Genomic DNA, 25,575 nt, shown 5'->3' with positions numbered 1-25,575 from the left:
CTAATACTATATTGAATAGCAGTGGTGATAGTGGACATTCCTGCCGTGTTGCTGACCTTAGGGGGAAAGCTCTTAGTCTTTCCCCAATGAGAATGATATTCGCTGTGGGTTTTTCATAGATGGCTTTTATGATATTGAGGTATGTACCCTCTATCCCTATACTCTGAAGAGTTTTGATCAAGAAAGGATGCTGTACTTTGTCAAATGCTTTTTCTGCATCTATTGGAGGATCATATGACACACGAAAAAGTGCTCAACATCACTTAGCACCAGGGAAATCCAAATCAAAACCTCAGTGAGATACCACCTCACACCAACCAGAATGGCTAAAATTAACAAGTAAGGAAACGACAGATGTTGGCGGGGATGCGGAGAAAGGGGAACCCTCCTGCACTGTTGGTGGGAATGCAAGCTGGTGCAGCCACTCTGGAAAACAGTATGGAGGTTCCTCAAAAAGTTGAGAATAGAGCTACCATATGATCCAGGAATTGCACTACTGGGTATTTACCCCAAAGATACAAATGTAGGAATCCAAAGGGGTACGTGCACCCTGATGTTTATAGCAGAAATGTCCACAATAACCAAACTATCGAAAGAGCCAAGATGTCCATCGACAGATGAATGGATAAAGAAGTGGTATATATATACAATGGAATATTATGCAGCCATCAAAAGGAATGAAACCTTGCCATTTGCAACCACGTGGACAGAACTGGAGGGTATTATGCTGAGCAACATAAATCAATCAGAGAAAGACATGTATCATATGACCTCACTGATATGAGGAAGTCTTAATCTCAGGAAACAAACTGAGGGTTGCTGGAGTGGTGGGGGGTGGGAGGGATGGGGTGGCTGGGTGATAGACATTGGGGAGGGTATGTGCTATGGTGAGCGCTGTGAATTGTGTAAGACTGTTGAATCACAAACCTGTACCTTTGAAACAAATAATATATTATATGTTAAAAAAAAAAGAAGCAGGAAAGGAAAAATTAAGGGGGGAAATCGGAGGGGGAGATGAGCCATGAGAGACGATGGATTCTGAAAAACAAACAGGGTTCTAGAGGGGTCTAGAGGGGAGGGAGGTGGGGGAATGGGTTAGCCTGGTGATGGGTATTAAAAAGGGCATGTATTGCATAGAGCACTGGGTGTTATATGCAAATAATAAATCATGGAACACTACATCAAAAACTAATGATGTAATGTATGGTGATATAACATAATAAAAAAAAGAAGAAAAAAAAAAGAATGAAATCTTGCCATTTGTGATAACATGTATGGACCTTGAGGGAGTTATGCTAAGTAAAATAAGTTAGACAGTGAGAGGATTTCACTTTTATGTGGAATCTAAAAACAAAACAAAACAAAACAAAACTCCAAAGTAACCAAGCTTATAGATACAAAGAAGTCATTGGTAGTTGCCAGAGGCAGGGTTAGGGGAGGATAGAGGGAGTGGGCAAATGGAGTGAAGGGCATCAAAGGGAACAAACTTTCAGTTCAAAATCAAAAACTCATAGGGGTGTATTGGACAGCATGGCAACTACAGTTAATAATACTGTATTGCTTATATGAAAGTTGTTAAGCATATCTTAAAAGTTCTCATCCTAAGAAAATATTTTCTACAACTATGGGTGGTGATGGATGTAACTAGACTTATTGTAGTGATCATTTTGCAATACATAGAAAGAGTGAATCATTATGTTGTGTACATGAAACTAATACAATGTTGTATGTCAATTATACCTCAATTTAAAAAAAAAGGAAGAAAGGGAAAAGAAAAAGAATGGTTTGTAAAAAATAGAAAAAGAATGAAGTTGGACCCCTATATCAACATATACAGTGGCATACCATTTGGCCATAAAGAAAAATAAAATACTGATACATGCAGCAATATAGATCAACCTTGATAATACTATGCTAAGTGAAAGAAACAGGTTACAAAAGGCCACATAATGTACGATGCCATTTCCATGAAATGTCCAGAATGGGCAAATTCATAGAGACAGAAAATAGGTTAGTGGTTGTCATGGAATGAGAGAACTGGGGAGTAACGGTTAATGAGTACAGGGTTCCTTTTTTTTTTTTAAATAAAGATTTTATTTATTTTGAGTGAGAGATAGCAAGTGTGCATGTGCATGAGCAGGGGGAGGGGCAGAAGGAGAGGGGAGAGAGAATCCCATGCGGACTCCCTGCTGAGCGCAGAGCCTGACTCTAGGTGGATCTAAGGACCCTAAGATCATGACCCAAGCCATAACCAAGAGTTGAAGGCTCAAATGACTGAGCTACCCAGGCACCCCCAGGGTTCCTTTTTTAAGGTGATAACAATGTTCTGAAATTAGACAGTGCTGATGGTATCAAAAGAAAATGTGGTATGAGAAGTAGAGACAATACTTCTTTAATGAATTTTTTTAAAGAAATGAGAAACACCATATTTAATATACAACTTTATGGAGGGCACCTCCCAGTTTTAGAAATTTAAAAATGTACTTCCCAGTTCAAGGAATAGAATATTTAGGAGGAAGTATTACCTCATAAACTGGTAAAAGCCAAGGCATTTATGTTTCTCTTGTATTCTTTCATTGGTTAGTTCCTATATTCATTCAGCCTCACTATTCCATAAGTATTTATTCAGCACCTGTCCATATATACCTGCCCTCATCTTATGGTGATTATATTTGAAAAAAGTAGAACAAGGTAATCACTGAGGCTAAAAATAAGGAAATCCATTTGTTGACTCTCTCACACTGCCCCATCACTGCCTTTTAACATAATTGTGGGCTACTTAAAGAAGGGTCTTTAAGGTATAATTAATCTGTATTTTATGAGGCCAAGTTAAGAGATTGTTCACAGCACAACAAAGGCACTGAATTTGGTGGAAGGGGGTGGCAGACAGTAAATGCTATGAAAAAATGAACACATCTGAAATGCTAATGATAAACAACAATTCAAATGTTTGGCAGCAAATTAATACTCTGATCATAACTGGTATATAGCTTAAATACATATACCAGGGATAAATTACAGATCTTCAGTACCATCCAGTGAGGGTTTAGTGCTTAGTACAGAATTTAATCTCCAGTAGAATATCTAACAGCATAATTTAGTTCTTGGAAAACACACACACACACACACACACACACACACACACACACACACACACACACACACACACACACACACACACACACACACCCTTTCATGATGCTTCTGAATTGAGATTTCACCTCTGAACCCTAAAGCAAGCTTTGTTCTGTAAAGGGATCACTATTATACCTGTGAAGTAAAAAAAACTAGATAGTGTGGTGCATAAAATACATGTCAGCTAGGAGGTAAATGGCTTGTGCAGATTAGAGCCTACTCAGTGCAAGGCGCTGCCTGGGTGGACGATGGAATCTGGCCCTCACTAGCACAGGGGATTTCTGCAGATAGAAATGTCATAACACGAAAGGTAACAATGCATGAGAGACCACGGTCAAATTGTTACAGCCACAGGTAGGTCAGACACTCTAAATGTGATAATTGCTAGTTTCTAGGGCTTTGGTGTACCAGACAAAGGGGTCAAATTCAGGGAAAATGACCTAGAAAAAAGAAGTCCAGAGAGAGGGATTTGGGGCCAACAAACTACCCTGAATCACTTCAAATCACTGCCCTATGAAGAAAGGGCCAATCCTGCCTATTTTAGAGAAGGCCTAGAGAGGGCTATTTCAAGTGAGAGGTAGGAAGTGCTGAAGGAAAGAAAAGGTGACTTTTTGAATTTCTGTAGCTACCTTTTTCCATTATTTCATCAAATCATACTACATAATGTTCAAAACTCTATTATGCTTACCAGAGGCAAAAGCATGGCAGGACACAAAACTTGCACAGATAATCCCAAGATTAATCAAGGCCATTCCTCTCAATACTTCGGTCCCTAATACAGTCAAGTTACAAAAACACCTGATTTCGGCCTGATTCCCTAGATGGTTGTATTTTTCCTTGATGAAAGTGGTCAGCAAAGAATAGGAAAGGAACTGCACATATGCTGGCCTACTAGTTTCTTAGGGTGGCTGCAGACAAGTTACTACAAATTTGGTGGCTTAAAACGACACAAATTTATTCTCTCACATTCAGAAGGCTATAAGTCTAAAATCAAGGTATCAGCAAGGCTGCACTCACTGTGATGGCTCTTGGGGAGAATCCTTCCCTGCCTCTTCCAGCTTTTGAGAGCTGTTGGCAATCCTTGGCATTGCTTGGCTACATCACTATAATCTCTGCCTCTATGGTCACATTGCTTTCTCCTCTTTTGTCTTCTCCTCTCTCTCTTATGAGGACCCTTGTCATTGGATTAAGGGTCCAACCGCATACTCCGGATGATCTCACCTTGAGATACTTAATTTACATCAAAAAAGACCCTTTTTCCAAATAAGGTCACATTTACAGGTTTTAGGTGGATATTTCTTTGGGTAAGTTGCCATTCAATCCACTAGAGGTAGTCTGTTAGATTTTGAATTCTGAACCATAACTGAATATGTATCTCCTCTATGACATCATAACCTCTCAAACAAAACTCTTGAGAAAGAATGGAGAGTGACATGATTAGAGTGATTCCCTGCAGTTGACATTTTCTGCCAGTCAGAAACTGCTCCCTCTTTCAACTGAATGGCGACACCTAAACTTTTGTTCAGCAAAACTACAGTCAAACATAAAGCACAGTTAAGACTGTGGAAGAAGGTAAGACTGGATCCTTGTTCTTTAAAAATTAAACTGGAAAAAGTCAAAATTATTTTAATATTTGTTGACTGAATTACAACAATGAAACAAAAAGGGATGATATTTTAGTAACTTGTTGTTTTTTAGTTAAAACACAAAGTATTTATTTTTAACTTTACCGACTTTTTTAAAGTACTGTCTGATTAAGCTTCTTTGGATCCCCATCTGGTCTTGGTTGCCAATTTTCAGGTGAACTGTATTCTTAGAATGTTCTTGGTTTTTTAAAAATCTGCACACTTCATTCATTCAGTAATAAACTTTTTGTCAGTCATGTAGACCCCAAATTGGACTGTGGGATGAGTGGAAGGAGAAATACCTAATAAAATCATAGCCACAATTTTGTTAATTGTTTTTTGTTATTTGTACAATAATAAGTTTCATAGAAGACACAGAAAAATACAAGTGATGATTATGTTGTATACCTGTGAATTTCAATTATTAATTACACCACAACTCACAACTACCCACATCACTAAGAAACAATATATAGCATGGCCATATCTGACTACTTCTTAAGGTTTACATTATAAGATCTTCTAGGGACATTGATTATCACCAGTAATGTATTTCTAGTACTATAGTAAGTGACAGAGATTATCTACTAAAAGCATTATTTCAGAAACTTAGCCAGTTTCGGTTTAAATGCTTCTACCTATTCAAATGAGAAAAATGTACTCCTTTATTGAGAATCAAAGCTCTGCCTTGATAAATGTTTTCAGTTTTACTATCCAAATATTTCTTAGTTGATTAAGTGTTAATTGATCTAAATATTCACAAATTATTTATCCAAACAATCATCCATCAACATTTTATTGCTCAGAAACAAAAGTTTGCCTATTTAAACACACTTCCTAATTAAAAATAAGTCAAGCCAGTCATGGGTTTGGCCATCTATCCACCCCCCAGCTATTGTTCTGGCTGACTGCAGATTTCGTTCTTTGGCTATGAAAGATACACTAATTATTGAATATTGAAAGCAATGACCATTTGAAATTTACTGTGAATAGAAGCAATAATCAAGGCTAAAAAAAACAGGTTGCCAAAAGCCCCAGTTTGAACATGGTACAACATTCTAAACTTAATACACTTTTCTAGTTTTTATTACCATCAGCACTGCAGTCATCAGAGGGTGTCCAAGTTAAGGAGAACTCAGACAAAGCTCACTGGGGCAGCAATAAGAAAGATCTATTTCAATGAGACCATCTGATCAGCTGCTGTTCATCAATGAAATATTTTCACCATAACAAATGTTGGCTGCCACATAATTGGTAAAGTTAAATGAAATTAACCTTAGAACGGATTGGTTTATTGAGTTACTTTACCCTTGTAGATACATTGCTTGAGGTCATAGGAAGGCCAAAACGGAGTGGCTTCTGCACCTAAGGAACCCCTTCACTTATCATCTCCATCCTTTTTCTAGCATCTTTTCCCTCTTCTGTCTCCTTCTCCTTAATGCAACCTCAGGAGGTAGATATGCAGGGTAGTGTGTGAGTCTAGTTTCTTTTCCTGCCTCAGGCAAGGTACCAACAGAGATCAGCATAGGTAACACTCAACGGTTTCCTTCAAAGACCACCACTTCGCCCATGGCCAAGACAACTCCAGTTTCCCTACAGCAGGCAGGCGACTGGATTTTGTTAAATGATTTAATTTTACCATGAGCAATTCGGAGATACTTATGTATGAATTATCGTCATCCACGACCTGAGATGATGAAGAGCATTAAGTCTTTTGCTTTGAAGACCTGAACTGTGATAAAACAGCTGAACTTCCAGGATAAAGGCCCCAAACATTATTTATGAAGCAATCAAGTTTGATGGGCTAAAATCTGGAGTTATTGTATTATTCTCTTGGAAGCTCTTCATAATAATCTATATTTAAAGTGCATCTTTTTCACATGTAGGGGAGGAATGATATGGGAGTAAGAAAGCCTATATTAATATGTCATTTACTGCTTGGGGATATGCAGTTTACCAACCCAGGGTTATTTACCACAAAATATCACTATTCAGAATGTTTTATAACCTACTTATAATAAATGGAAAATTTGCATATTAACTTTTAGAGCAGAAATATTGTTATTAATTATTCTCATTATGGAACCTGAAACCAATTATATTAAAATTAGAGTCACAAATGTATGCATAATTGCAGTATACAACATTATGCTTTTAGATGTTAACAGTAAATCAACATCATGATGACATCAAGGAATCTTATAACTAAAAAAAACAAAAAAATTAATGATGGAGATAATATATTAAAGGTTGTAAAACACATTAAAACATTCCAAGTTTGATGGAACACTACATCAAAAACTAATGATGTAATGTATGGTGATTAACATAACATAATAAAATTTAAAAAAAAATTCCAAGTTTTTGTCTCTAAAGGAAATATGTTATCATCCACCCAAATCTATGGTTTGAACATGAATTCCACTAGGAAAGTTTAGTTTTAGGTGTCATGGGGGAACCATACACAGCAAATGCCATGTAATGGATATCTGCTCAGGAATTAGGTGGTCAGGTCCCTATGGGTTCCCTTCCTCCCACTGCATCCTAGGTGAAAGTTATTTCATTTCACTAATTCTCAGATTCTTCACCTATAGAATAAAAATACCCAGCCTCCGCTCCTAGTTCAGTGCACCCTCACTCCCCTCTGCTTTAGCCTCACCTTGATTGATAAGAAAACACCCCTTCATCTTTATCTAACATGGCATAGCTTCATGTCTACTTTTATACTTTGTATAAATTCATCTATAGGACAATCTTGGGTTATATTAAGAACTAAATGGAATAATGTTTCCAAAGTCCTTAGCATAATATCTGACAGAGTAATAAAATTATAATAAACATTATAATGATAGGTAACATTTATTAAACCCTTAATGTGTGCTAGACAATGATATAGGAATTTTAATAGGATTAATTTATTTGATCCTTACAACAAAGGAGGTGTGGTTATTAACCCCATTTTATGGAGAAAGAAACTGAGGCAGAGAGAAGCATCTTGTCCAAGGTCACAGGGTTATAGAAGGGGCTGAATTTCAAAGCAGGGAATTTAACTCCAGAGCTTGTGATCTTATCCATTAGACCTAAGCTCATAATAAATGTTAGTTATAACCTGATGGTCACCAGAGGGGGAGATAGGCAAGGGGACGGGTGAAATAGGAATTAAAATTTTAAAAATTTCTCTCTCTCTCTCTCTATATATATACATATATAAACATACATATATATAGTTTTTGCATTATATATTACTTTAGAAATATAAGAAATTAAACTTTACAATGTAAACTAAATGTCTAATTATATTTTCTAAAAGTTGAAAAAAGAATGCAGAAAAATAAACAAAGTTGATTATTATTTTTATTTTACAAAGATGGGAAAGAGAAGGACAGGGAAGAGAAGAGAGAAAGAAAAGTAGAGAAACAGTTATTACATAGCTTTCTCAAGCAAGGAAATATTCTGGGACTTTGCATATACTGCATAATTTAATCTTGATAACAATCCTAAGAGATAACTATGGTTATCCTCACAATGTTGATGTTAAGTCTGAATTTTAGAAACCTTATGGACACCTAAAGTGAAATGGAACCATGAACAGCATTCCATTCCATCTAAACTTAGGCAATATAGTATCTCAGCTTCTCAAATCCACATAATCAATTTTTTAAAAAAATAGTTATTGACTATATTCTAAGTATCTAAGTGTGTATTGTAATTTACTTTGAAAAATATATGTCCACATGTCTGAGAAAAAAATTGTCCTGCTGAATTACCGTGCACCATGATTCTCAAACAGATTTATCTTGGGATACTTGTCTGGGAAGTGGGTGGCTGGGCTGATGAGGCTGTAGCACTTCATTCTGCATAAGACAAAGCGTCTTGAAATATCCCCACCATTAAGCGGTGGAAATAATGAACTGAAAGTCTCTCCACTCCTGGCCTATGTAAGAATTAAAGATCCTTCAACTTGCTTTTCCCCTTGGATGGATGGGAGATTAAGGCAAGGCTATTCCTAAAAGATTTTACTGAAGCTAAGTATATACTAAGGCCAAGTTTTCAAGAGTTGGATGGCATGTTCGATGCATTCCATACATGAATTATTTTTTATTAGGCTAAGGTCTCCTGCCCCAACATATACCCTTATCTGGAATAAGATGTCAACTGTCTTCCACATAACCTCAGGGTGGAAATGCTTGCACCCTCTTCCAAAGCACTCCCAAAGGATCATCAGAAATTATTTGAATTCAGTGGTTCAAATCATGACTTAAATATGGCCTGATGACTTTAACATCCACTCTTATTATTTATTCACTTACTTAACAACTATTATTACAAATTCAGTAAGGGCTGGGTACTGGGTAAACTCTGGTAAAAACAAACAAACAAACAAAACTTTTTAAAAAGATCTTGGTCATTTACTTGAGAACGAGATAGAGTGCAGGGGCACATGAGTAGGGGGACAGAGGGGGAGAGAGAGGGAGATAGAGGATTCCAAGCAGACACCTGATGTGGGGCTTGACCTCACAACCCTGACATTATGACCTAGGCAGAAATCAAGAGTCTGACACTTAACTGACTGAGCCACGCAAGTGCCCCAACCCGGGTAAATTTATCAATGAAGTTTTGTGGCCCTAGATATAACAGAAGGAGTAAACAGTAGAAGAGCTATGGGTAGTCTTGTGACAGCAAGAAAAATGAATGCTAATGGCTTAATATTACAGGGGGACTGAAAAACAAAACATGATCCAAATTGCATTACAATAATATACGCTCATGAAAATGTCCACATCTCATCAAGAGGGACTTAAATTATGCTATGCCTTTTTAATAAGAAAGGATTTCTATCCTAAGGATATTGAATGAAAAAAATGGTGGGGAGGAGTAGGTTCTTAAAGGCGTCATCCCCATTAATGAGATATTTTGCTTATGTGAATTAATTCATTCTTAAAAAATGCTAAATACAAGAGATTATCAAATTGTCTACAAAGCAGCATTAAAAGATTTAAAAATCATCCATAAACAACGTCTACCTTATAAGAATGCCCTATAAATTTATATAAAGTATAAAAATGAGACTTGAAGCTATGACATGTTAGATAAACATGAGGGGATGTTTTCTTACCAATCAAGGCGAGTCTAAAGCAGAGGCGAGCAAGGGTGCACTGAACTAGGAGCGGAGGTTGGTTTTCCTTGGCTGTCTCTTATTCACTGTGTAAATAACCATGAGTAATTCAGTTACTCTAATCTTAATTTTCATTTTTAAAATGATACAGGCCAGGAATCTTTTAAGGTCTGTTTCAGCCATAAAATCATATGATTAAAAATGAAGAAGTATTTTCACTTGCATATTAGTAAGTATGGGCAAAAGACAAGATTTTCCCCTCACTGGTGATCTCACTGGTGATGAAAATGTTTGGGGTGAAAGCAATTAGTAACATTCAGGAGATGACATTGTCATTGTCGACTTACATCACTGAAGAAAAGCATTTTATTCTAAACAATTAAAACTGGTTTTTGAATAAAGGCAACATCTTTTTTAAAAATTTATTTACGGCACCTGGGTGGCTCAGTCGTTAAGCGTCTGCCTTCGGCTCAGGTCATGACCCCAGGGTCCTGGGATCAAGCCCTGAGTCGGGCTCCCTGCTTGGCGGGAAGCCTGCTTCTCCCTCTCCCACTCCCCCTGCTTGTGTTCCCTCTCTTGCTGTGTCTCTCTGTCAATAAATAAATAAAATCTTAAAAAAAATTATTTAAAAAGGATAGGAAAAAAAGTCTAGAAACTGCAGAGTGAAGACCAACAGGCTGGATTCTAGAAAATGACTAGAATATAAAGGTATGGGTTTATAAAAATACATCATTCCCAAAATAATTTTATTTCACTAAAGAGGAAATGAATTAAAGAATTCATTTATTCATACATATAAAGTGTTCTAGATTTTGCAGATATAAGGATGGACAGAATAGTCTCAGTTCTCTTAGAACTTAGATTCTATCATAGCGATTACATAATGAGAGAAAATAAATATATAAAATCATGCTAGGTTGTATTAAGTCCTAATGAACGAAAGAGAGGATGCTGTTATATACAAGTAGAGGGCTGGAAGAAGGTAAGCAGAAGAGAAGAACAGAAATGATAGGAATTACTTCTTAGGTTAGACCGGGTGAAGCGAAAACTTTCTCTTAGGAGCTCATACCTAAATTGAGAAGGAAGGATCATGAAAAGTGAGTATGTGAAGGATCATGAGAAAAGCATGTAAGGCAGAGGGAATTAACGTATCAAGGCTCAAGTGCAAAAGATAGATTCTCATTTTCAAGAAATTAAAATGAGACCATGGTAATGAATTTGAGATTTATTCTAAGTGCAGTAGAACGCATAAAACAGCAAAGTGGAATGATCTCATTTGCATGTTTAAAAGATTAATCTGCCTGCTTTGTGATAAATGGTTAAAGAAGATATAGAGAAGATGCATAGAAACCAGGTAGGAGGGGTGCTGAAGAAAAAATACATCTTGATTTTACCAAGGCATTTGACAAAGATTCTCACTACTTTAAGAGTACATAGGGGAAACTGGGGTTCAATTACAGTATGTTTGGGAAAATTTGTAGCTAACTGAACAAGAATATGCAAAGAATATCAATTTAAAAATTCAATCTCATCTTGTTTCAGTGGAAGTTCTGATTGGCATGCTGCCCTGTCCTGGTCAACCTATTGTATCAATTATTTGAATGTACACATGCTTATCAAATTTTCTGCTGACATTAAAGTAGGAGGACAATCAATATGTCAGATTAAAAAAAAGATTTAAAACAATTTCAACTGTGAGGGAACAAAGGGTCACCAGTCAGAAGGTGAATTTAACAGGGGTAAATACAATAGTCTCAATTTAGGTTAACAAAATAACATGGTTGGGTACCTTGGGATTAATAGACATTTATAAAAATGAATCCTCAGATTTTACAGGACTGTTTGTTCAAAATAAGGTTACGATGTGAGACTGGGGCTTTAAAAAAAGATGAATATCAATGTCAGCTGCATTAATTGAAAAATAAGTTCACAGTGTAAGCTACTACTGCTCCCATTGTCCTCTGCAAAGGTCAAGGCACATGCATAGAATTGGGTACATTTCAATATGGTCACAATTTAATACATAAATTTACATAAAGGGGTGTGTCACGAAGACGATAGTTGTAGACTAAATACTTGGAAAAGATGACAATTATGAATCAAGGGACATGATCATGTTTTCACATATTTGAAACCTAACCAGAATCCTACAGTAAGCATTGGGAGTTAGAATGATGGAAATTTAGATATTTAGCCCAATTTTAAGAAAGAGATGTTGGGTTTGTTTTTGTTCTTTTGAAAAACTAGAGCAGTCTACCATGGGTCAGGATGCTTTGTGATGAATAGGTGAGATCTCTGTTTTTAGAATTTCTTGAACAACTATCAGCCATGGATTCTTAAAGTGGCAGGATGCCTACATTAAATGGGATAAGCAAAGTGGACTCCAAACACTGGTCCTCAGGCCAACTCAGCCACAAAATGAATGATAGAGCTTTTCCTTAGGCTAAAATAATGTAATTAAATGACCACCCTCAAATATGATATTCTGTTGTTTGGATAGTTTTGGTAGTAGAAATGCCTGGACTCTTACAAAAGGATAGTTTTAAGAGTTGGTAATTTGTTTTTTTTCAATGTAATAAATTAGAAAGATAGGGTTGGTAATGCTATATCAACCTTGATTTTTCTATTGTTTCTATTGCTATCTTAAAAATTTTCTTATACTATGAAATCCAAAAATCAAAGAACTAATCTCACTGAGTGCAGAGATCTCCCTACTCTGAGAATCAAAGATTCCATGATTATTTTTCAAAATGAATCCAACAAAATTCACTTGTCATTCCTAAAAAATAAGTATAGGTATTAGACTTGCATTAAACCAAGAGAAATAGTTTGGTTTTATAGCACTCAATTGGACACTTTATCCTTCTATTATTCTGCACATCTAAGAATATTTGGAAGATTCTATCAGGAAATATTCGCAAACAAAATAATCTTGGAATTCTATATATGCCTAATACTCAGAAACTTTATTTCTCAACTAGTAAAAATGCCACCTGATGGCAATAATAGATTAAGCACTGGATATTAGATATATTTGATGTTGAGTTCCCAGAGAGGATTTTGTTAATGAGAATATTCTACAGTGTTACTGCCAACAGACTTTGTAATTATGAAACCTTTGACATTAATGCACTGCTGTATGAGTTGGGATTTTACACAAGGAAATATATAATCATATGCAAATACATAAACCCTTAAAAATGTAGCTGAACATCAATTCTCAAAGGCATCTATACTCAAATGTGTACTCACTGCTCTTGCCTGTGGATTTTATTTTCAACTTGCTATTTCTAAATTCCACTCTCTTTGATTGCTCATGAACTTTTATTAGATGATGGTCTTAAGAGATGGCAATTTATTTTTTAAATGTTCTATACTGGAAATATAAAAGGTATAATGTAGAAGTTAACACTCTGTCTCTACTTTTTGTTGTTATTGTAGTGGTTTTAAAAATTTTCCTAATCTATAAAATAAGAAAAAAACTGGAGAATTATAGGATTAATAAACTACCAACGTTTTTTGCAACTCTGAGCTTTATGGTTAAATACTTCTCAAATTGACTATTATAGGCAGTTCAATTGCTTGCTTATACACACTCTATAATGTGTGTGTGTGTCTATGTGTGTAATTTCTTGGTATGTAAATTTATTTGTGTATAAATTTGAGTGTGTGTGAATTTATATATGTATAGACAGTCCCATAACAAACTATCATATAATCAAACTGTCTTCAACTTTATAAAAGCAGAATACATCTTTCCATTTAGGTTTACAATTTATCCTGTAAACAAGATATTACCCAAATATGAAAAAAAAGGTAAAGATCATGTAACAAATTAAAATCTATTTAGTTTTTAAAAATAAACTGTTTGCAGGAGGGGAAGAATGAAGGGGGGAATCAGAGGGGGAGACGAACCATGAGAGACTATGGACTCTGAGAAACAAACTGAGGGTTCTAGAGGGGGGGGGTGGGGGATGGGTTAGCCTGGTGATGGGTATTAAGGAGGGCACGTTCTGCATGGAGCACTGGGTGTTATACGCAAACAATGAATCATGGAACACTACATCAAAAACTAATGATGTAATGTATGGTGATTAACATAATAATTTTAAAAATAAATAAATAAATAAATATGCAAAAAAAAAAAGAAACTGTTTTAAAGGCTTAATGGTACAAAAACTCGAAGTAACATTTGCAGCATGATGTATTGCTACTTACAGGCAAACTGAAGCTTTGCTTCTCTGCTAACAATTGTTCCAAATGAGTTTGTTGCTATGCACTGGTACGTTCCAGCATCTTGGGTTTTATTGGGGTTATTGATCAACAAGCTGCCTTCAACAACACTGTAGCGGAAATCCACACCAATGTCAACATCTGTTCCATTTAATTTCCACCTATAGTATAGAAATGCCAGTAGAAAAAGCCTTGTAATATTAATCAATATTTCTGAATCATCATGTCTTTTACAGTAAACAATGATATTAAAATTTTAACACCTCCTTTTGTGGTTAATCTGATACTACACACACTTCACTTTTTTTTTTTTTTAATCCCCCTACCATCTTGTACAACTTTCTTCAAAAAGGGCTCCTCAGCAAAAGTCCTTTTTCTAGTTTGAAGCTAATCTTTTTTTTCCCCCTCTTAGTTTACAGTTATTCTTTAAATGGGTCTATACAGATGACAGAATACACCACTTTCAGGCAGATTGTTGAGTATTTGATGGAATTGCAGCGGAGTTGCTTTGATTTGGTCCTTAATATGACTGAAATGGCTGACTGCAAAGTAGAGGAACTCTATTGATCTAAAGCTGTTTTAGGGACCAAACTAGTCTTAACCATGGATCACTTTGAAGATCTTAGCCAATGGCACTGTAACATCAGTCAACCATCCCAGTAAACTGCAGATCAGGCCATTAGATAACAGAGGCAAAGAGAGTTTTGTTGTTCTTCTGTTTGTTTACTTGAATCATCTATTGTATCTGACTCTAGTGTTTGGCCCTATAAATAAATTTTACTGGGACTCACACATTTAAACAGTAAAGCTTTACTAACAAGATCTACTTCTTTTTCTTTTCTTTTTTCTTTCCTTTTTTTTTTTTTGCAGCCAATAACATTCCAAAAAGAGCTTATTTAACCAAATTGTCTTCCTTTGAATACTTAGGAAATTTTGACCTAATACAATTCAATGGCTATGTGTCTTATTTTTTTCTCCCCTTCCCTCCCAAATTCTGCACAAATATCATAGTTGAAACTTCTGAAATATCAACAGTCTCACAGTACTATTCATCACACTGGGAGACCAAAAAATAAGGAAACGCTGAAGCACAAAGGAAATTGACAAGAAACAGTAACAGGACTAAGAATGAGAGACTTTTCATTTTTATCTCCTTCAATCAGTAAAAAACAAACAAAAGCCATTTAAAATGTATTTGTGTACATACACGCGCATTGTGCATCCTCTCATAAATTCTGGAGTACTACAGCTGGTGTGTACAGTGTAAAAGGATTTAAATGAAAAAATGCAATCCAGTTTGTTTCAAGATTTTGGATATTTGGTATCCACAAAAGCAGAAGTTTAAGGATGATCCTTTTCTTTCTGTCAAGATCTCTCTCACACTTCAAGATCAATTTTAAATCACACCTCTTCCAATGAAGTATTTTTCAATATTCCTAGTCAAAAAAAATTTTTTTTTAAAGATTTTATTTATTTATTTGACAGAGAGAGAGACACAGCGAGAGGGAACACAAGCAGGGGGTAGTGGAAGAGGGAGAAGCAGGCTTCCTGTGGAGCAGGGAGCCCAACGCGGGGCTTGATCCCAGGACCCTGGGATCATGACCTGAGCCAAAGGCAGACGCTTTAGGACTGAGCCACCTAGGCGCCCCATTCCTAGTCAAAATTAATCAAACTTTTCCACAATCTCCTATAGGATTCTCTCTGCTCTATTATGTAGGAATTCTGCCTTCACTGTAGATAATTTGCCTAGATCACTTTTGCATTGTCCCTTCAGCAGTCTAGACCTTGACACTTTCTTGTGCTCAATAAATGCCTGTGGAACCTGACTAAATATTTTACTTCTTTGCTGTATATTTTAGCTTTGAGCATGCACAGTTTATGAAGCATTCTAGCCCACTACAGCGTGGTGGTGTATGTTTGTTCACATCTATGTCTTTGAAATGTAAAAATGTAGAGACATGAGGGGCAGGAAAGGTAGGTCAAAATCACAAAATGGGACATAGCTCTTTATGTGTTTGTTTATAAGAAGATGGGTATTAGAAACAGATATTGTTTTTAAGCTTGACAGTAATTCTGTGTTCTGACACAGACATGAAAGTAATAAGCAATAAAAGGAGAAAGCCGGGTTCTATTTTAGCAGGTCTATATGAAAATGAATCTCTAGAAATGACTGCCTGCCCTGGACATTTTTTTTTTTTTTTTTGAGTCAGCTGATCACGTCTTGGCTATAACTCTCACTTCAAATGATAGTGGAGCAATTTAATATGACAAATCTAAGAACTCAAATAGGAAATTGCAATATAATGTGAGCTGCAAGCAGAATGTGGAATTTAGAAATGGACCATGTGAGCCTTTTTAGAAAAGTGGTGGTGGGCATAATGAGAACACCTCTGTAAGTTTGTCTATACTAGTCATCTCAACCTAAATGCTCTGCAGAAAGTCCTTTAATCTATTTTATTGCCTGCTTTTACATACAAATAGCAAAGGAAAAGGGATTATTTAGAAAATAAAGTGCTTGCTGTGAAATGCAGTTGAGACTAGATTACAAAGCACTATACCCTGTTTTATTGCAATGCAGTCAATGTTCATTCCCACTGAATGTGGATTGCACTGAATTCCTTACCTTATCCCATACTGGAACACTCTTGAAAAATCAGTTTATTTTCAATGTTTGAGTCATCTTTTAACTACTGGTAATAGAGACAATGCCCATGTGGAGCAAAGAGAGATTTTTCCCTAGGGTCAGGACAAATTAGTTAGTTTCATAAACTGATTTCTGAATCACTTGGGGAACCATAACTCAACTCTTTCCAGAGAGTCAGGTTGTGCCCAACTAAACACTGACACTATGAAGTTCTGGGAGGTACAATTTTCCAGACTTTGCTGGGAAGCTATCTATAGAATCTGTTGTAATAAACCCCTCTCTCTTTGTTCACAGTCTCAACTTTGGTATGGAAGAAGGGGCAAGACCTTTGTGACTTGGAATTGGTTGTTTATAAACTAAGTTGAACACAAACCTCACAGCAAAAGTACTCCAGCCAAGTACTTGAACGTCCATTCTGTCTGGAAAGGGAAGCTGAGTGCAATAAGTAATGTCACAAGTCTTTAAGAAACTCTAATACAAGGAAAGTTGGCAAAAGTCAACACTCTTTAAATTTTTCTGGGTCTGGGTCAATCCTTTCAAAGTTGAGGGGCAGGAAACAATGAAAAGAGAAGGCTCAGCAGAGGGAATAAACACAAAGAAGAGAGGTCAGTTGTGGTGTTTGAGGAAAAACCTAATGCTGAAAATCCCCATGGAGAGTTCACCTTGAATTTCTCCTACTTGTTTGTCCTCCTCAAAGTCAGCCTGAGCACTGAAAAAGTGTAGCCAGACAGATGTTTGAAAATACCTATCTCTCCATTCTATCCCTTACTCTTTCCTTCAACAAGAGGGAGTTTTTAGCTCCCAGGCAGCAACTGGCTATTATGTTAGAGAAACTGCCAAAGGTATAAAGGAAAACACAGTACCCTGCAACCAACTGCTGGTGCATTTGATAAAAGTTTTCTTCTCAGCTTTTCCAGGCAATCTTTAAAAACATAATACGTTTATGTTCCACTGTTTATTTTAAATAACAAAGCAGGCCCCTGTATCTTGAAACCAATGCTATAAAAGCAATGTTAATTAAATGTCACAGTTTGGGGGCGGGGGAACGAAGCAGCAACTTGCCAAATTCTGATACAAAATTTGTTTTCATTTATGGCTAACATCTGAACTTAAACTTGGCTCTGTACTGAAAAATAGGCCCATTTAACTCATCATTTATGTATGTAGGAACCTTTGCCTCTTGCATTTATTTTTTACTATATAACACATCTTAAAATATCTGGTTTAACCTTGAATTCAACATATTCTAGGGAGAATAAGTGCACTTTCTGGTTTGCCAGGACAGTGCTGGTTTTACACCTGCTGTCCTAGAATAATTATTAACAGTGGCCTTTTACTCTCAGAACTGTCCTGGTTTGAATGATAAATTATATATCCATTAGAGAGGGTCTTTTTCTTTTCTTTTCTTTCTTTCTTTCTTTCTTTCTTTCTTTCTTTCTTTCTTTCTTTCTTTCTTTCTTTTTCTTTCTTTCTTTCTTTCTTTCTTTCTTTCTTTCTTTCTTTCTTTCTTTCTTTCTTTCTTTCTTTCTTTCTTTTCTTTCTTTCTTTCTTTCTTTTTCTTTCTTTCTCTTTCTTTCTTTCTTTCTTTCTTTCTTTCTTTCTCTTTCTTTCTTTCTTTTTCTTCCTTCCTTCCTTCCTTCCTTCCTTCCTTCCTTCCTTCCTTCCTTCCTTCCTCTCTCTCTCTGTCTCTTTCTTTCCTCCCTCCCTCGCTTTCTCTTTCTTTCAGTAATGCACTTCCTTTGGCAAAATATCCATATAGCAAAATATCATTTGCCCTCCAAATTCAGTTAAGTATCTCCTTTTCTATGAAACTTTCCCTGTTATTGTCCCCTTGCAACCTGAAGTAGACTTTCCTCCAGGACGCCCTAGAACTTGGACATCCTTTACAGCACTGATAGCACAATTCTTACAGAAGAGCACTGCAGCTACCTTCACCACTTCTCAGCAGTGCTGCAAAAAGCACACTACTTGAACATGCAGTTTATTAATCTTTGAGTACCTAAAACCTAGGGTGGTGGCCGGTAATATAGTGGTTTAATACAGTGGCTTAATACAGTGGTTCAAAAACCTTTCGTGGACCACATGTTTTTCAGAATCCTAATCCATACCCCAATTCAAAGGAGAGCTGCTGTGGTAGACTCCTGGGTAGAAACTCTACAATTACTCACTGAGGGTAATTTCTGAGCCAGTTCCATGCACCTAGAATTCATAGTTTGAAAAACACTGGGTGGTGTAATGAACGATGATATAGTTGGTGAATGAATGAATGAATGAATGGGCACAAAAGTTAAATTCTAAAATAATTTCTACTACACTAATACTACCATCCTTTAACTTGTATCAGATGTCATTTGCCTTCTGCCAATTTATAAACTAAATATCTCAGGTCATCTCCCACTTCTGTGGATCCTTAATGATCCAATCTCTTCCATCCCTAAGCTATGACATATGTTATCTATTATTTTGGTTTTTACACCCTATTATATATTATTAGCTTAAAGTCTTATCATTAAATGTGAATAGAGGCAAAATCATATTAGATATATGAGTCACGTCTCTGTGTGACCCAACAAACATTCACCAGACATTTACTTTTTTTATCTTTCTGTGAATTTCACTCTTTCCCTTTGAAGTCCCAAGACCCCTACCCCACCCTCCTCCTTAGTTCAGAATGACATATATACCATATTTTGGCCTGTCTTTGGAATTTCATGTCTGTGTAGATTCCTCATACATATGAATTTAAATTTGATTTTCTTCTGTTAATCTGCCTCGTGTAAATTTAATTCTTAGTCCAGCTAGAAGAATCTTGGACATAAGAAAATTTCATCCTCCCTAACATTATAAAGAATCACAAGACAATAAAGATCTGTGTCTAAGAAAAGTAATATTACTTTTAAAGTCTCCATCTCTGCTTTGATTCTAGTGACTCCCTTCTCAATAGTTAATTATAATCTCTAACGTTGCCTTTTTCTTTCCCTTGATTTTATGATTTTATCAAGTATGCTGGTATCCTTAAACAACTCTTCCATCTTATCTGCTCTTGAACTTTATAAATATGGAATTATACTAGTCTTTTGTGACTTGCTTTGTTTGCTGAAAATTATGTTCCTGTGATCCATCATATTGCAGCTGTAATTCAATATTTTCACTACTGCATGGGGTTACCTTGTATGAACACACCAGGTTATATTTATTTATACTATATTGAATTTAGTTTTCTAAATTTCTGCTAATCTGCTAGGTTTGCAAGAATGTGTCATTTTTTAATTTGTATATTTCTGCTCACTAATGGCATGGACAATCTTTCTACCTATTAAATGGATATGTGATATTCCTTTTCTTAGAAGTACCTAATCAAGTCTTTTGGTAATGTTTCTAGTAGGCTACTAAAAAAAAGTTTTTTACTTTTTGATTTGTGAGGATTTAAAAAATATTTTTGGATATTATTTCTTTGCCAATGACATGTATTAAAAATATCTTCTCCCAGTTGGAAGCTTAAAATTTTACTCATCTCAGTATCTCTGTTGAACAGAAGTTCTTAACGTTAATGAAGTTAAATATTTTCTTTTCTGATTTGTGTTTTTTCTGTCATATTTGAGAAATATTTCCTTTTCTCCAAAGTCATAGATATGTATGCCTATCTTCTTTTAAAACTGTGTATGTGCCATGTAGGCCTTCTAAGTCACCTGAAATTGGTTTTTGTGTACGTGGTCAGGGAGGGGTCAAATTTTACTTCACTTTTTTTAACCATGTGTATGAATCCGTTGTGCAGTATATCTTTTTAAAATGTATTTCTATTATTGTCATGACTTCTAATTTTTCTTTATCTCCAGAAGACAGTATATATTGTTATTTTTATTGTTTAGTATAATTGCAATTGATTTTAATGTGGAAATATTAACCTTCACCACTTGCTTTACTATCATTTGTTCTTGTATCTCAGATACTTTACCTGGGATCACTTTTATTTTGTTTCAATTATATCTTTTTAAAACATTCTTTAGTAAGTGTGTCTGCTGGAGTCAAATTTTATTTTTTTAAAAAGACTTTATTTATTTGAGAGAGTGAGAGAGAGAGGAGCCGGAGGGTGGGGTGGGGAGAAGCAGGCTCCCCTCTGAGGAGGGAGCCCCACACAGGGCTTGATCTCAGGACCTTGGCAAGGAGCCTGATATGGGGCTCCATCCCAGGACCCTGGGATCACAACCAGAGCCAAAGGCAGACGCTTAACTGACTGAGCCACCCAGGCACCCTTGCTCGCGTCAAACTTTAGTTTCTTTTTTTAATTTTTTTTTAAGATTTTTTTATTTATTTGCGAGAGAGAGAGAATGAGAGATAGAGAGCACGAGAGGGAAGAGGGTCAGAGGGAGAAGCAGACTCCCCGCCGAGCAGGGAGCCCGATGTGGGACTCGATCCCGGGACTCCAGGATCATGACCTGAGCCGAAGGCAGTTGCTTAACCAACTGAGCCACCCAGGCGCCCTAAACTTTAGTTTCTGAATGCCTGAGAACACACTTATCTTGTTCTCCTAAAAAACATTTCTGCTATATTGAAATTTGACAGTTAATCTCTCTCAGCATATCGAAGATTCTGTTTTCAATCTTGATTTTTTGTTACTATTGAGAAGTCAGTTGCTGGTCTGCCATCTATTTGAAGGTTATCTATATTATAAGCTTGACTATTTTTATGATTGTGTCTTCAACTTGGGTGTTCTGCTGTTTCACTATAGTAATTCTAGATGAGGCTTTATTTTTATTTGTACTCCTTGAAATTCATTTGGCTACTTAAATATATAGCTTGGAATTTATTTTATTTTTTAAATTTTTTTTAAAGATTTTATTTTTAGGTAATCTGTATGTGGACCCAACATGGTGCTGGAACTCACAACCCCGAAATAAAGTGTTGCATGTTCCACTGACTGAGCCCTCCAGGCACTCTTATAGCATGGAATTTTTATTTAGCTTTGGAAAATTCTTAACCTTCTCTTAAAATATTGCCTCTGCCTCATTCTCCCTTGCCTTTCCTTATGGAACTTCGATTAAACACATATAAACACTTTCTTTTAATCTTTTGTTTTGGCTTTCTCTTTCTCTCCCTCTCTCCTTCTGCTTCTCTTTCTCCATTTCTGCTGCCTTTGAATGATTTCTTCAGATATACCTGGCAATTTATTAATTCCCCTTTCAGCTGTGTCTCATCTTCTATTAAAACCACATAGCACCAAAGTTTGAAGTAGGCAATTACTTTTGTTTTACAATTCTTTGGGGAGGCAAGCTTATTTCTTGTTACAGGCACCCTAAGTACATAGCCTTTAGGTCCCAGGTCTATTCTAGGAGGTATTCTCATGTTAGACTCTCCTCTTGGTTGACCCTACGCTACAAAATCCAAGGCTCTAGTTCACATAGTTCATCAAGGTGAAAACTGCTTTTAGGGGGGTCAGTTTTCTTCTCTGGGTTCCCAACCCACTTATTTTTTGACTTCTGAGTACTTCTTACTATGATGCATATGTTAAAAGTGATTTAAAAATATGTTAAGAAATAGTTAGGCTTTCAGTGAGGGGGTCAAATAGGATATATAATGCCTTAGGACAGCCAGAAACAGAAGTTGGGCACTAAATATTTCATGAACACAATGATCTCTTTAGTGTCTCAGGGTATCTTATGATGCCTGTCTGAAAGATCTTTATGTAATTAGTACTCTATAAGTACTTGTCAATTTTAATAACAGAACTTGTATGCACGGAAACATATGATTTAAATTAACGAACCTGATATGCGGTTTTGGATTCCCTTTAACTTCACAGTTGAGCTTCACCTTTTTCTCCTCAGAATTCAAAGGGAACATCACATGACTTGGTTCTTGAATAAAAACAGGGCCATGCAGTGTGTAGTCATCTGAAATGAGAGGAGATAATGCCCAAAAATGAAGAACATCTTCCAAATACGAACAGTAACAGGAAACAACAAAATGAAAATAAGAGTGGTAAAATAACAACAACAACAAAAAATAGTAATACACAACAGATTTAGTTTCAGCCTTTAGATGAAATTTCCCACTGAAGACTAATCCTTCATAGATTATAATGAAGTGGAGACACAGACTCTCTTATTTCATATTGACAACTTATTTTTATTAACAATTTCCAGAATGCTTGACATTCCCTTTCCTTTCCTCTTACTTATTGTTCCATCTGCCTTTTGCTCACCCTTTTACTTTGTTTACATTTTGTGCCTTCTATAGCTCTTGTGCTGCTGTCATCCTGGGAGACTGTCTAATGTCACAAAGTTAAAAATTTCTCTGCTCTGTAATGGGATAATATAATTGGAAACAAGCAATGATGATTTCATAAATACATTAATAATGGGAAACATCTCTGTACTGCTAAAATATGTATAAAAGTTTCTTAAATTGTCTATGTAAGTAAAGAACAACCTAGAGTCATGATTCCCAAATTATCTGATAAATGACCAGCTTGTTTTTTTTCCCAACCTATTAGGGATCCATATGTGGGTATGTTTGTGGAAAGAGCATACAGTCGGATGTGTGACTCAGCATACAAATTCAGTAACACCGAAACTAGTCTATAGCTAGTTCAATGATACTTGAGTATACAACGATGTATGAGTTTCTAAATGCTTTCTCTCAATTAACAGTGACTAGATGTATGAAACTTACTTTATCACAAAATAGCAATAAAGTTTAAGGACTGGACTAATCCGCAAACCAAACTTGAAGTAGCAGCATAGAGTACACGTTTCTAGAGTACACACAACATAATAAAGATTAGTCAAAATGCATCTCACCCCCTACACCCATGCAAGTGATTTTCATTCTTCAAAATCCAGTTCAAGTTCTTTTTCTTTTTTTATCCTAGAAAGCTTTCCTCAACCTTTATCTTCTTTGTTTGGCCAGATGATTCTTCAATTATATCTCCCTGTAGCCACTTAACTTTCTCTATCAAGTGTATCTGTACCTTGTTTTTTCCTGCTTTGGGCAGTAAGCTCCTTGAGAGCATGATGTACCGTACACAGTTGGTGTGTTCTGATACCAATACCAAGTATGGCAGCTTATACATAGAAGATCATTATAAGGATTTGTTCTATTTGTGTGTAATTTTTAATGTATTCAATCAGCTGACATAGGCATTGCCTGATGAATTTCCAGAGAGAAGGGCCAGTGGCTATGATATAAACTAATACTGAATATCATCCTGGAGCTGACAATCCACTCCCTGCTTAGGTGTGATTATTTTGAAGAGTGTGAATTGCAACTGCTATCCTGGAAAACCTTTATAACCAGCCTTTGTTGATAGGTGATAAGATGAGAGTAAATTCATGCAGATGTATCAGGACTGAGGAAAAAGAATAAAGCTGGCTTGGGAATCTTGGTGAAGGACAGGAAGTAAGGTAATTTCTTTTAAGGCTTATAACCCAGGCTTAAAAAAAATCCATATGTTGAGGCTGGGATAGAAGAAAATGTCAGGAGACAAGATGACAAAACAGAATTCTATTTTATTATAGAGGAGTAAGGACAGCCAATGACCTCGTGGTAAGAAAAACAGGATGTGAATTCAGAAAAACCATAAACTGAGATTCAATGCCTTGGGTCAACTACTAAATCCATGACCTAGCTCTCCATCACTTAGTCTCTCTAGCCCTCAATTTTCTCATCTCTAAAATAAAAGGATTGGACTAGGTCAGTGGTTCTATAGTGGTTAAGAATGGGAAAGAACCCCTGAATATTTGCCCATGAACTTACATGCACATACATGTGAAATTTGCATTCAAAGATGACACGAATTATATTACCACCACCATCCTCTCTCCTTACTCCATGTATAAAATCTCACATTAATGAGACTTAAACAAAGAAAACAGGATCTGCCAATGAACTCAAAAGCATAGAATTAAAGTACATAAACATCTATTTTTTTAACACTCATAGTTTAAAGCCAGATACTTCAAAATCCAGATATTTACATTCCAGATTTTCAACAATTATATAGATAGTTTAAAAACAAATTTAAACAGTGGTCAAGGATTAGCTCAATTCAAATGTGAAGAATTATGTGAATTTTTGGCATATCTATTTAAGTAACAAATGTTACTCATCAAGATCACTAACATAGCAGCGCACTTGGTAGACTTTTCTCTAAGAGAGAAATATTTCTATTGTTGTCCCAATTCCACAATTATGTACATACATATATATATAATATCAATCATCTCAATTCATTGGTGTTCCCTGATTTGAATTTCATACAGAAATACACAGTCTATTACTAGTAATTCCAAATAAGAATAAAACATAATAATGATTATCCAGGATGCAGCTGAGAGGCTGTGGATTAACATCTGTACTATTTCTCAATGTATCCATGCCATATTTAAATAACAAAAATGGTATTTTTTCTGTGTATTTTGTAACAAGAATTGATAATAACGATGCTTTGCATTTGCTATAAATAACACATTTCATCCAAAGTTTTTATTTTCTCTTGGTTAACAAAGCTTGCTACCTATAAAGTAACATTAGCATAAAGGGAATGGTATTTCAGTGTTCATGTAAGGAAATCCACAGCCTTTCAAACATGAGCTGTTTGCTTTCAAAAAGATGGAGGGAGAGATTTTAGAAAGTTTAGCAATGCAGGTGTGGAAAACAGATAACCTAACTTTAAAAACTTTAGCGTAGAGTTACTATACTAATATTTTTGACAAAAAAAAAAAAAGAGTTAAAGGGTTGGTTTGTTTCTCTCAAACCTTGAGGAAGCTGGGTGAAACAGAGTTCTCAGAATGACATTCTTAGATGAAACATGGAGGGAGGCA

At 35.8% G+C, this 25,575-nt stretch overlaps 1 protein-coding gene across 2 annotated transcripts in view; it reads right to left on the bottom strand.

The window, feature by feature from the left end:
* Nucleotides 1-25,575, bottom strand: part of CNTN4 (contactin 4) — a 987,359-nt gene that overhangs the window by 291,293 nt on the left and 670,491 nt on the right. For both annotated transcript variants that reach the window (XM_027586928.2, XM_027586926.2), the window contains exons 5-6: nucleotides 22,518-22,644; nucleotides 14,095-14,270 (exon numbers count right to left, since the gene is read on the bottom strand). In XM_027586928.2, coding sequence (XP_027442729.2) covers nucleotides 14,095-14,270; nucleotides 22,518-22,644 — 303 coding nt within the window. The remainder of the gene's footprint in view (nucleotides 1-14,094; nucleotides 14,271-22,517; nucleotides 22,645-25,575) is intronic.

Source organism: Zalophus californianus, chromosome 1, assembly GCF_009762305.2.
Source record: "Zalophus californianus isolate mZalCal1 chromosome 1, mZalCal1.pri.v2, whole genome shotgun sequence".
Lineage (NCBI taxonomy): Eukaryota > Metazoa > Chordata > Mammalia > Carnivora > Otariidae > Zalophus > Zalophus californianus.
The sequence above is the reverse complement of the archived record's forward strand: the minus strand, read 5'-3'. Positions and strand labels throughout refer to the sequence as shown.